A 14246-nucleotide genomic window follows, 5' to 3' on the forward strand; every position below is an offset into this window, starting at 1 on the left:
TCCACGGTACAACAGCGATATACCCTCACGAATTGAGTGAGTTGTAGCTGTAACCTATGCGTGTCATGTGCATGCGGTGCGACAAGTATCGTTAAAAAAAAAATGTTTAAATATTGTTGGTATTACGAAAAACGAGGTACGCGTAACCATTTTGCGCTGTTGTAGATCCTTTTTTGGTAATTGCAACGCAAAATCAATTTTTGAGGTTTGCTCTACTTTTTGTAGTTAAACAAGGCTTTAAGGGGTTAGGTGGGTTTCAAAAGCTCAAAATAGGTACATTTTTATGAATTTTTTTTTACTTAATCAACAGAATATTTCATTCCATCAATTTAACACATAAAAGATACATATTTTCTAAGTAGCTTGTGAAATTTTCATTGAAAAATATTGAAAATTAAGGCGTAGACACGTCGTCTGCTATGACCCCTCAAAAAAAAGTTCTCTCGGCGTAGTCAGGATAACTCATGAGAGATTCATCTGAAATGCAAAAACCAAAAATTTTCTGTTAGTAGATGTTTAAAACTCGTACTTGGACGAAGGAAAAAAAAAAAAAACAAAAATTACATTTTTGGCGGCGTTGAAAACAAAAAACCCTTATTTTGAGTAAAATTTGCACCCTTCATGGCCTTGAAAAATTACTTGGAATAGAAAAAAAAAAAATTCCTTCGTTCAAGTACGAGATAATGTTATTTTGAAGAAGTGTGCAAAATTTGAAAGAGATTGGTTCATAAGTTTTCGAGAAATCGTGACTACCGATTTCAAAAATGTAGTTTCGAGAAAAACGCGATTGAAGATTTACATTCAAATAACATGTAAATAATCGTACTTACACCGTATAATGATGCAAACCCATGTTTTTTCCACGTGCCATCACCTGACACGGTAACATCTGTCGTATCTTCAACATTATTTTCATCACACGTTAATTTTTTTTCTTGATTTGCAGCAGACAACAAAATTGATTCGGCAACAGTTATGACGCACTCATGTATTTTATCAACATAAAAATTGTACGTTGATGCATTCAAGAATGAGGAACTTATATCCATCAAACCACAGAATTTTTTACATCCGGCAAGTCCTAAGCCTAGTATTCGCATCACAAAAATAAACGAACAATAGCTAAGCAGCTGCCTCGATATATCTGCCTCCATATACCTGCGTCACGCTCGGTTATAGCCTGATGGGTGAAACATCCAAAGGCTATATCTCTTAGAATATGACTCGGATCGTTTCAAAATTTTAAAGGAATATTCTCAACATATTCAATTATAAGATAAGCAAAAAAAAAAAAAATTCGATTTTTTGAAATTTTGAAACCCACCTAACCCCTTAACGTCAATTTATTTTTGCACAAGCATTAAATTTTCGCAAAAGTCACAAGAAAATATGGTAACAGTGATCGTGATGAGTAAGAACAGTAACGGATACTAGACTTTCTGGTGACAGCTAGAAAACTAATTTTTATTTTGTACCTAGAACTATATTTTTCGGTCGTGGTAAAAAATGAAAATAGTCGAGGACTGAGCGGTAACCGGATATAAAAATTTCAATGGTGTTGTAGCACGTGTTAATTATACAAGGCGGTTTACCACACTTGGAAGAATTAATGCTGCCTCAGAGATATTACATTCACTTTCTATGTATTCAATGCTTATTTTCCCGTATAAATCACGCTTGCGCTAAACTCCATTTTCAATTTTTTATTTTCAGGCCAAGTCGAGGGTGAAGGAGGTCTACGCCCAAACATGCGTCCTGCTGGGCCAACAGGGCATGTTAGACTGCGAATTGTTTGGCCTAGCAATTCTGTCTGGTGAGTTAGCTTTCCTTCTTACTTTTCTTCGTTTTACGCTCCCGAGTTTCTCGGAAGCCTGGAGTTATTCTTCTTCAAGACAAAGTCACCTGGGGCGTTTTGCCTTGGCTGCATTAGCTCGCTCTGGTATAGTCATCACCGGTCCACTTTCCGTGCTGTTCAACCAGTGCAAACCACACTTGGTGCTAAATGAGCAGTACACCCAGATAAAGAAAGGCACGAGTTCCGAGTCTTCACGGTGTTTGAAGATTGCTAACTGGAACAAGGCGAGATGCTACTCATCTTTATCTGGAACTCAACGCGCAAAGCTTTTAAACATTCACTCACCGTCTCGTCTCGATTTCGACTGAACACAGAAAGAATCCTACTCTACGAGTTCGCCGCATACTTCACTTCCCCTCAGTTTGTTTGACCCTCGTCGTTGAAGAAACGATTCGAGGATGAACGAGGACTGAATTTTAGCTGGCAGACACTTCGTAAGTTCAATACTTGGAAGCACAAAGTTGACGACTGAACGGACAACCGACGTAGGAACAGCCCTGAATGAATTCGTATCGTGTTACGGTGTGACTTTTCTCATGTATCGAATTACTCAAGCTCGCACAGCTCGTTACGCATATCGAGCAAAGTTGACCTGTGAATTGTCTGTCCCAACTGAGGGTTATTGAAAAAAGAAACTTTATTGTTTTTTGTTCAAGCAGTTCTTGGTGAACAGTAAATCATGAATGTGCTTTGCGAGGCCAGCTTTTAGGTGTAAATAGAACCTCGGTCAGATGAATTATGGCGGTATAACCGGGCAAAGTCTACAGTGTTTGTATTCAAAGAGGGTACCTTAGTCATCGAGTCAGATGCCGTCATGAAACAAGAGTCGGCGGTGTTGTTCCGCCTGTCTTTCTCACACTTGACGGATTTAAAGATTGCCAACCACGACTCAATTCCCTCTCGGCGATAACAGCTTCATAAATGAATATTCATTCGTCTAATGGGGTACATCGTACGTACATATGCCGTACCGTTAAACAGTCGGCTGCGTTGATTCATCGCCGGAAATGATAATCGTCGAATTCCGGGCGGTGATGACTATTTCGCGAAACGAATTACTGTCGCGAGGGACCAGATCGATGGTAAGTTATGTGAACGTTTTTACTATGTATTAGAAAAGTATCCGCAGATTAGTCAGTGTTTCTTCAAAACAATGCTTCGCTTCGAATTATATCTGTGTAGTGATCCGTACGTGGTAATGGTATCATTGGCTACATTGATGGGGTTATGAACAACCCTTCGAACAGAAGGACCTGTCAAAACATTTCATGAATTGTTGGTGCATCCACTATTTTCAACTATAAAACCATTATTGGGATTTTTATACAAAGTTGAAAATGAATTGTTGCTATTGGTATCGTCACTGCGTACGAAATTACTACTTTTTACAATTGTATCAAAAGTGACGGTCGATCTGGTTTTGCCAACAAAATACTTTCCTACGTTACTAGTATTATAACTATCATTTTGTACTTTACATGTTTGTAAGCAATAGAAGAAACAAGCCAGTCAGTAAATTAAAAAAAAAAAAAAGTGTTCAATGGGTACATCGAAATAGTCATTCACCGGTTGGTTGCCTTTGGCTCATTTTCTATTCACAGTCGATAAAGATTGCTGTTCTAGCGTATAAATGATTATGAGGCACTTTTTCAAGAACTTATCACACTGTGCATTAAAAGAATTATTCTCAGCTTCGATTGCAATGATTCAGAGGTCACTGTTTTTTCGTTTACTTCAATATCTGTGGTTCTTTACCCATTTGTCGGAAACTTTACAAAATTCTATACCGAAGTAGAATTTGCTGCCATGAAATCTTCGCTTCACGGTATCGATCAATTCTGTCAGTTTTACAAGTCACGATGGATTATAGGTTAGAGCGATTCCAGCGTGAACACCGACGTTTACTAAATCTGCAAATTTTTACTATAAATTTTAACCACTTCATGTTCTCACTTAACTTTCTGTTACCGAGTAGTTCAATGAAACTACCGTTCTAACGCTGTATTTATGAAAAAAGTTTATGTGGTATTGTAGGAAAATTTAGCCCTGTCATTATCTTGGTAACTGAAGAAGCATATTGTAATGTATACAGGTGTAAATATTACTTCGAAAAAGTCTATAACGCGTGTCCCCTAATTTTATTTCAGCGGTTTGTTGTTCGTGTTGTTTTTTGCAGGAGAATCTTCTGCTTGAGAGGTACGTATGGGGCATTCCACGCCAATTCGACCTGGGTTTTGCCCTTGACTTCTCAGATTTGGCGCGTGATTTTTTCCATGATTGTTCTCACTTTGAGAGGTACTCTGTTTTTTTTTTTCGACTCAATTTCAATTTTCCGCGAAGTGAGAACAATCATAGAAAAAATCGCGCGCCAAATCTGAGAGATCAAGGGTAAAACCCAGATCGAATTGGCGTGGAATGCCCCGTATATACCTAGAGATATCGGTTTCTCGAGGCAACCGGGGGTATATGTTGTCGGACGGTACGGAATTCAAATTTCAAAACCCCCAAGCGCAATACTATTTATCGCTGTGGTCGCTAAATCAAACGGCCGAACGAAGGGGTTGTGCTTTGAAGAAGGTTTTTTTTACGATCCGACTTTTTCTCGAATGTATTTTCAAATCACACAGTTTTATTACCCCGTTCACTATATTACCAGAAGCGTCTATGTAGTTGAAATTTATAATCGCTAAGGGAAGGAACGTCTCTTATAGCTGTACTTAACTAACTCCGGTAACGATTTTCAGAAGACGTATTACGAGACCCTAAACCGAGGAAACAAACTTATGAAATCGTCTTTCTTCAAATACCACTCGTTTTTCCAATCTGAATCTATCGCATCAAAATTATTCAAAACAATTTTATTCAACTAATTTGTAAAAAAGACCGACCGTCTAATTCCCTTGGTAACTTCTTTCACCCAGTCGTTTAATTTATGGTAACTAAAGACCATCAGAACCGAATGAAAAACACCAGAGTTTGCGTTAATTACAGCTACTTGGATTCATTTTTAAATCATAAAAGAGATCTTGCTGTATTCGTATCCACTTCCATTGTCACAAATAACATTGCTGGTTATATTTCAAAAGTTTTATTTCCCTTGATTTTGACAAATTTGGCGGGATTCATTCTTCATTAAGCTATGCAATATTGTTCCGCGGTTTGTTAACCTTCAGCCAAAATCCGGCAATAAAGTGGCACTCTTGGAGCCGTCTTCGTCGTCTTGCACGGGAATCGCGGCGGTTGGCAGGGGTTGGAAACGGAGGTGGAGGGCAAGGGCGGTCAGAGTTGCATAAACGTTAAACAAGTTTGAAACTCTTGACTAATCTTGAGGTCTCTTCTGCATACCGTTGGGGCGCACCGCGCCTCCCTCTGCGGTTTCCCCTGCCCCTACCCCCCTGCCCCCCTTCCCACCGTTCTCCACCCCCCTTTGGGACGTTGCCGGAGCCGGTCCGACTGGTCCTCCTCCTCCTCCTCCTCCTCCTCCTCCTCCTCCTCCTGCTCCTCCTCCTCCTCCTCCTCCTCCTCCTCCTCCTCCTCCTCCTCCTCCTCCTCCTCCTCCTCCCCCTTTTTCTCCTCCTCGTCGCCATGAGCCGTTGGGCCTCCGGACCCCCTCCCACATTCCAGAGGGCCCCATCACGGGCCCCGGCTGGGCTGGCGGGTTTTGAGGCGCGCGAGGCATGGCGCGACCGGGAAAAGAGTTTAAAAAGGAAAAGAAAAATGAAGAAAGAGAGGGAAAAAAAAAAACGACCGGTCGAGAGAGAGAGAGAAGTAAGTAGAGGGCAGCGAAGGAGGAAGACAAAAAGAAATACTGTAGCAGAAAAAATCAGAACAAGTACAAAAAGCAGCTCTCACACCCCCTGCAAACGTCGCCGGTGCTGCTGTTATTAATCTCTTGCTCATTGAAAAAAAAAAAATTTCATTTCATTATTTTCTCTTTCCCTTTTTCCGTTTCTCGTTTTTCATACCTCTTTCTCTCCTCCTCTTTTCCTCTTACACGTTCTCGAAGCTTTTCATATCTTTCCCTTTAATCGTTATTTCTCGATTGTTATTGTCGTCGGTGCAGTTGTTTTTTTTTTTTTTTTTTTTTTTACACACTGGTTCGCTTATTTGATTCTTCTTCAGCTTCTATTACTGTCTTGTTTTTTTATACACTCTGCAGTCACTCGATAATAATGACACGAGCAAAAATCAATTTCATAACTTATTTCGTACATATATTTTTTTGTTGATATACTCGTATATTCACCGGTGAAATTTTTATAAGGCTCAAACGGTAGGTAATAATGTACGATTCTATAAGAGACTTGACTAACCTGAACTCAAATTTTTGGAGATACATACGTCAATATCGATATCTATCAGGGCGTCCCCTTAAGGTTAGGTTTGAGCCCTTACGTTGTGTAAATATATGTATATGGGGTAACAACAAGCTTCAATTTTATAAGTTCAGAAAAAAAAATTCTAACAACGTGAAACTCAATTAATTTTTTCTTCTTGTTAGACTTCATCAATTTCCTTTATAGAGTGCAACGGTAAGAAAAATGTCTTCAACTGTAGAATATCAGCATTTTTGAAGAAACGTTTTGGAAACTTCTGTAACTTTTCTTCTTCTAAACCTCGAAACTTTGTATACTAGCTCTTTAATTATACGGGACAGGTATAAGGGTGTCCCAAAAAAAATTTCTCGAAGACCAAATTAAGTAACACCCTAACGTTACGTTCATGCATTTTGAATTTTTTAAATTATCATCTCACAAAAAGGGAGCATTTTACATAATAATACACCGAAATAAATCGGTGTTGACGTTGCTTAGTAATTTAATACTTGAAATGATTGAGGAATATAGTGCAGACGACCATTTATTGTAAATGTAGTCGGTTATACTACGTACATTATCTAATAATCTACTTACGAGAAAAACGATTCGTAGCGCCAATTAAATACCGGCTAGGATAATCGAAATTGGTCTAGTTTTCAATAATCCACAATATTATTTTTTTACTCCAAGTCAGTAGTATTTTTTTCACATAAGTCAGGTTGATAATGTATTTCTTCGTTGTCAGTGTAGGGTTGAATCTCGTTGAAATATGGCCGCAACATTTCTTTTGTGGGTGTGTAAATATATTTCCATACTACACATATTATCGCGGATACAAGGAAATACATTGCAAGTGCTTATAATTTAACATTTTCATTTTTAGATATGTTTATTGATTTAATTTTATTTACAGATGTATGGATCGTATCTTCCCCTAGGGTCTCTAATATTCTGGTTATATCACAGAATATTTTTATTTATGAGTTTCGCTCGATCATGATGTATTTATTATAATTTAACGTCAACCTAATATTATATATTATATAGTTGATTACACAGGTCAGCAAAAAGAAAAAGGTTCTTTTATTTGAGTTTATATTTAAATGAATAAATTTTGATTCTTTACATCGAATGATAACCATAATCTTCATTTATTACTTATAAAGTTCTCTTTTATCTCTTTTACGTTGATAAATAAGCACCTTGAAATAAAAAGCAAACCGTATCTAATAAAACTATTTTCTATTTTATTAGTTACTCGGAATAAATCAAAATTTGATATCTAGAACCCGGACTCAAAATTCGTGTTGACCGGTGATATACGAGGTGGCTTGGGAACACTGACATTCATCACGTAGTAACCGAAAAAGTAATTTTTGATTTCAGTGGCAACGTGCGTAGTAGTGGTTGAAAAAGTCGATTTAATTCAGAGATTATGATCATGAGCCGCCTTATGATATGGAATAAATTTTCGCTATCCCTTAGCCGACGAGGATACGTTGTAACAAATAAAAATCCAAATTTCTGCGACAGGATTTAACAAGGACGGTTGATCGATATTAGAAATATCGGAGAACGGTGCGATCAGGGATACGTTATATATACGCAAGTCGGATGTAATTTATATTAAATGTCAAATCTTCGGTGGCGATAACATGAAACGCACGCTTATGGTCCTGCTGCCGGTTGTTGAGGGGACTCGCCCCGTGCCGCGTAAAGTAAAGTGAGATGAAATGAAAAATAAAAAAAGAAGACTAAGAAGAAGAAGAAGAAGAAGAAGAAGAAGAAGAGAAGCAGAAGAAGGGGCCGTGGATGAGGACGAGGACGAGGACGAGGACGCAGCGGTGCTGGAGGGGGAGAGATTGAACGGGCGTTTGAACATGTGACAGAGAGAGTGAGATGACAGAGGCAGATAAGGGCTCGACAGAGAAAGAAACGGGGAGAGAAAGCCCACGGGTAAGACGGTAGCCCGGTGATTTGTATAAGCCCCTTCGAGCCCCTCGCTCTCCGTCCCGTCCGGGCCCTCATTGCCGCAGCTTCGGGCCCAGGAATGCGGGGAAGGGTTACTCGGCTGGATTGGGGGGGGGGGGACGGGCCCGGCAGGTTCAGCGGATGCCCCGACGGAGCCACGCTGCGCGGTAGGGAAGCAACCGGGATGGGATCTCTCTTTCGTTTAGCTATTCCAACGGACCCCGCCGACCGGCCCGGGGATGGTGAACGGATGGGAGAAGAGAGGAATGGGATGAGGAGAAGAGAGGAAGAGGAGGAAGAGGAGGAGGAGGAGAAGGAGGAGACGCGCCTTAGCGCTCGACGTATTCCCCAAGGCCCCTTATATCTATCTGGACTAAATTACCATGGCTCCTTGGATGTGTTGGAGTGAAAAACTTGCATAATTTACGGAATTTTTATTTACGGTGAGCGTTATTGGAAGCGTGCTCATCGGTGCTTGACTTCCGCTCACACCTGCGATCACCTTCTCATTTACAGCTCACCTCTTGTATATCAGGGTGTTTCCGTTCGTTGTAACATTTTTTTTTTTTTTCTCTTCAACTCTTCTTTTTCGAAACTTGTTTTATATAGTAGAGAAAAGTAAAATAGTTAAATTCAATTGAATATAGAAACGAATAGAAAATTCTTTGTTAGAGGATATCTGTTAAATCCAAATCTCAAAAGGCAAAGAATCGAAGAAATTGTATTCTGTACCTACCTATAAGAATGTCTGTAGATCAGTCTGTTAATACAACGGTTCACAAGTCGTGTATTCAAAATCAATTTCGTGTCAATTCATCTTTAAAGTTCCTTTGCGCCCAAACTATTGACTTGACAACAAAAATTAGAATCATACCTATGTAGAGAATTCAATTACGGGATCTTCCATGATCAAGTCTGTATTATTAAATGTGACTGGGTGGTAACATTTTAAAAGAAATGAAACCTCTAATTCGTACTGAAAATCTGCTAATTTTGCCATTATTTTTTGATAACTTGAGCTGCCGATTGACTTTTTTTTCAATATTTCTTTTTTTTTATTCAACTTATTTTTCTCCCCTCGTTAATATCTATCCGCAGTGCAAAGACAGCGTTGTAGCCGGATAATGAAAGTTGCAAATATGCATAATGCCTAAGCAAAAAACCTATCTGTTGGGGTAAATTAATTAACTTTATAATTACGCTAGGAGTTGGCGCGAATCTAGATCGTTTCGTACAGAAGCCTCATACCCTTTAATTATTCAAAACACAGTTACCGTATTCGACTCATTAAAAACTATTATAGGATAAGCAACGACGTCGTCTTGCGGCGAAAGTCGTTAAATTATGCGCACGTTTAGTGCATGACTTTGCTTAACCGTGCATAAGACGGTGTCAAAGTTCATCAGTAAGGCGCACGGTTTCCAACAAGACCGTAATAACTGTTAACAATTAATTTCGTCATGGTTTACCGTGCAAAAGCTTGATTCTACGCAGTTTTCTGCAACCAACTCTTCCTGGTGGAAAATTAAATTTAACCTATATTAAAAACTTAACGTACCAGTCGCTCCTGTATAAATTCTATACTTCAAGTTTTTTCCACGGTGAATTTCCCTTTGGCCACTTACATCGAAGAGCTTATACAAAGCACGTTTAGACGAAAACGATTTTTTGTTTTCTTCAGTTTTGAGTTTGAATATATCATACAATTGTGATACACCACCTGACTGTTACATAACCGTGTAATTGAGGACGAATGGAAATTGATGAAATAAATGCTAAATTGAAACGTGTACAATTTAAAATACTCGGGTATGTTTCGAAACAAAGTAGATTTTTTTTGTAATAATCCGAGGAAATTTGAGACCACCAGCCAACCATACAAGTCGTATAATTTATCAAGTAAGGTGGTCTTTCACAAAAGTCCCATTCATTCAACCGAAATAAAAAATCGAAACCACAATCAATCACCAATATTATAAGACTTTATACCCCGTCGATCATCCAAATACGCATGCGCTAAATCATGTGATTCGATTCGTATATTCGACCAAGTCGCGTCGAATTTTCTGTCTATTTGCCAGGCTGATCAACTCGATTGTCATCCAACGCTAGCGTTCAGAATTTGAGATGGCTAAAACGTGACGGATCTGCATGTAAGTCAACATAACCTCGAAAGTTTTGTGCATACGGGGTTTGCGCAAACGCATTTGGGTATTCAGTTTTTCACACGGATGCATAGAAGACTTAGGAAACGAAGAAAAACACACGCGTATATAGCATAATACATCCGTAACCTGAGAATGCGAATATGGGCAGGGTATTTCCAATCTGTCAAAGGTTTAATTTCAAACCAGCTGTTGTTACTGGACACGAATTCGTAGAAGATGCTCAACCGCTAACAATAAGACGCAATTAATCAGACACCGAGGAACTGGGCATTGAACGAATGTCAATGATTCATTCAGGCGTACCATAATAAGGGTTGGATAAAACGGCGTTTTGTAAACTAAAACGCGATCTTGGCCCGGGTTGATTTATAATACGCGATCGCTAATGAAGGTGCGCAGATGCGTCGAGGTTCGGACCGGACCATACCGAGACGAACACGGACTAACATGGACATGATACAGATGCGGGGATGTGATAAAGTGAGGATAGGGTACCAATGTATCGGGCCCAGGCAGCAGCAGCAGCAGCAGCAACAGCTGGCGGCCAACGGCTGGCAGCCCTGCAACCCGCGTCTGCAGGGCGGCCTCAACGACTTCGCCGCGCCGCCGCGCTGATGTATATAACGTGTTTTGTTTCTTGGAACAATTTGATCGGGATGAAATATGCGATGAGCTCCGGATAAAGGCCCCCCGAGGGGGCGGGAGGGAAAGGGGAATCGCGTTTTACCCCTTGCCGCCCCTCGAAGCACCAGAAGGATGTAGGAAGAGGGATGAGCGTGGTAAAATCTCCCTTCTCTTTCCCAACCCCCTCCCGCCCCCGCTCAGCCGTAGTGCCCAGAACTCCATCTATCTTCTTTGTAATGCAACGTAAGGCAGTCTATAAGTAACGCATGTATGTTGTACCTCTTGATACACAATGAATATTCAGGTGCGCGCCTCTCCGTGAGCGTTGCTGTTGCTTGCACTGCTCCTGGCGGCAGTCTCGCTGGAGTTGAAACGACCTCGTATATCTCCCGATCCAGCGTTCGTTCTTCTTTTCCCGATACTGCTGCGAAGAGAACGAGAGAGAGAAAGAGAGAGAGAGAGAGAGAGATTTGGTATGCGGTATAACTTCGTACCTTACCTACGGACGTTTTCACCCTTCCTCGTTCATGATTGAGTCGAACGATCGATTGTATGTGCTTTAACTCCAGGTGATAATTTGGCTATTATTCATTTCGAACTAACCGAGGTTACGACGCAAACGCGATACGTTCGGTTCGGTAACTCGAACCTTGAGCGTACGAGCGCAATTTGTATTGTTACTGGAAAAATTATCCAATCCAATTCTCATCGATCATGTAATGGAAAGGTGTTGGAATTACGATTGTGGTAGTTATCACCGTATGCTGTAAAGTCACGTTTGCATCGCAGCATTGAAGAGGTGATCCAATATAGACATTGGTTTTATTCTCAAATTGCGGGATAACCACGCGACTATTTTCTTAAATAATACTCATCTTGCAATAAAACTTGCGGTTTAAAATTCTTTTTTTTTAATGGGATTCGAAGAAGGTTACATCGATTTATCGCGAGTAATAAGATGAAAATCTTTCCGAACATATTTCACCTCGTCACATTGAATCACTCACGCCTTCATGTTGCGCAAGTTTTTTTTACCTGATGTAAACTGGGCTAACAGAAACTAACTAATTAATCATATTATGCGCGTTGTGATCTCTGTGTTACTACAGACTTGTAAAATTGGAAATGATTTTGGTCAAAGTTTAATCGAATGCAGCGGCTCAATTCCTCACAAGGAAAGAAAGTCACACGCTACGTATTTGATCCGTGGAATAAATGAATTTGTCAAAAAAATGCATAGATATCAATGTAATAATATATTAATAAATTAATGTTTATGCATACACAATTGATGTATATATTAAGGATGTGTAATGTGCCGATTTGTCGTACAGAAATATTCGTTATTAATTTTAATTTTTCGTGAACTCAGGAGCACAGTTATCGATAAATGGAAAAAAAGCATGAGAAATTTGTACGTAAAGCGTCGTGCAACGTCGCGCAGATCATGTTTCGTTAATCCGCACTGATCTCGTTAGGTACCCACTGTAAGGTCTTTGGTATTTTATTACCTACTACCAACGGCCGTCTGGTCACGGTCAAGACTTGACAGAAATGTATAGGGAGCCACAGTCTATAATCTATTACATCTTCACCTATCTTCATACTCAGGGCGCAACGCCCCTCCAGATACGCTATACGATTCGAACGACGCACTGGTTCGAGTATGGAAAATAATGAGGGCTCCGGTTTACCACTATTTCAAGTTAAGAAATAGGTTCAGGCGTATAGCTGGTCGTAGATTTGCTCCTTGCGTGCGTCGACGACGACGGCTTTGGGCTCGGTGGCTAATGGTCAGTTGTGGTAGCATTCCTCATTCGTTGTGGTCAACGAGTGCCTCCAGCACTTTGGGTCTACGGGCGCGTCATCTCCGCGATGGAGTCGCATTCCATCAGAAGACGTGGGTGCGCTCACTCGCTCTTTTCAACCGCCATGAGTCCCTGTAGGTTGGCTCACGTGCTTGAAGGCCCACGTGAGGCCTGGGTCCTATCCACTCGCCGCAGGTGGTGTAGGATTACGTTCTCTGATCACCCGGACCAGGAGAAGGACTAGAACCAGCGCCAGAATCACGTCGAATTTATTCATTCTCTCCCTCCAATACCAGAGAATTCCGCGAAGGAGAATCCGGACTCTTGAATAGAAAATCCCAGAATCTTTATCATAAAGGAATATAAAAGTATATTTTACGCTTTGGACTGAGTTTTATTGCTGTAGACACTTTATTTATTACATCGAACGCCACAAGTTATGGATAACAACCCATCGACCCAGCAACGATTGCATGCTTTTGATTTAATCAGGTACGCACATTACAGCGATCCTTGTTGTATATTCTCATTTGGGATTCCTCGTGGTAGCGTCACGTCCAGAGAATCCACCGAAGGAGCGTCGGAGGTTTTGGAGTCAATCCCGAAGTCTCTTTACAAAGAGCTCAGGGTGATCTATACCGGGTCAGATTGAGGACCTTCGATCTTTGACATTGAACAACACATCCGGTGGACAACCCATGAGTTACCATTTCTACAAATGATGACATGCTTCGGGCGAGACACTCCATTTATCTACCTCAATGTTTCCGTTGCGTATTTTTGTATCCATCGCAATCGGATACGATGCCTGTGATTGCGCTGCAACAGTCTACGAGATGAATCGTTGAACGCATCTTAAGCTTTTACACGGGGTGACGTCAAGGTGCGGGTACCGATCTATCTTTCTTTGATCAGCAACGGGATGGACGATTTATCTTTGGTCTCGTAACAACTCACATTACGTTTATAAATTTCGGAGGTCACTGGTCCCCGGACAACATATCTTGATAACAGGGTACAGGGTCTATTCTCTGCGTTATCGCAAATCTGGTTCATCGCAGAGGTTAAATCATGTTATAAATTTTTGCGCACTGCCGACTCTTAGACGTCGTTAATTCGCTACGTTTCCGAGACGGCAGACCCTCGGGGCGTCATGGCGATGGTCGCGATTCACCGGAGTCAGCTACCGTCGTAAAAGGGATTAACCCTCTAGCGACTAGATAATTCCGCATCCTTTGCAACAATGTTTCGCTCATCGTCGAAATACGCAAGCGATGTAGGTATCGGACATCATCTAGAACTGCTTTCCACGAATGAACAAATAGATCGTTGACAGTAATCGTGGTACTTGTTAAGCTCCTCAATAAAATGGCAATGTTAATGGTCACAATTATCAGCGAGATTCTACGTTGTTCACAATTGTTCACACTGCCGTGTGCTGCCGTACTGTATAATAAAAGTGATCATGTCTTGAGAATTTGGGACACAATAATAAGATACT

The 14246-nt window shown here is 40.6% G+C and overlaps 2 protein-coding genes across 8 annotated transcripts in view; one reads left to right on the plus strand and one right to left on the minus strand.

The window, feature by feature from the left end:
• The window catches only part of LOC124300089 (protein expanded-like), a 140955-nt gene that overhangs the window by 86907 nt on the left and 39802 nt on the right, over positions 1-14246 (plus strand). For all 5 annotated transcript variants that reach the window (XM_046753753.1, XM_046753756.1, XM_046753757.1 and 2 more), the window contains one exon: positions 1714-1813. In XM_046753753.1, coding sequence (XP_046609709.1) covers positions 1714-1813 — 100 coding nt within the window. The remainder of the gene's footprint in view (positions 1-1713; positions 1814-14246) is intronic.
• The window catches only part of LOC124300090 (putative sodium-dependent multivitamin transporter), a 68003-nt gene that overhangs the window by 24070 nt on the left and 29687 nt on the right, over positions 1-14246 (minus strand). The window lies entirely within an intron of this gene.

The sequence above is a fragment of the Neodiprion virginianus genome, chromosome 3 (genome assembly GCF_021901495.1).
Source record: "Neodiprion virginianus isolate iyNeoVirg1 chromosome 3, iyNeoVirg1.1, whole genome shotgun sequence".
NCBI classification, from domain to species: domain Eukaryota; kingdom Metazoa; phylum Arthropoda; class Insecta; order Hymenoptera; family Diprionidae; genus Neodiprion; species Neodiprion virginianus.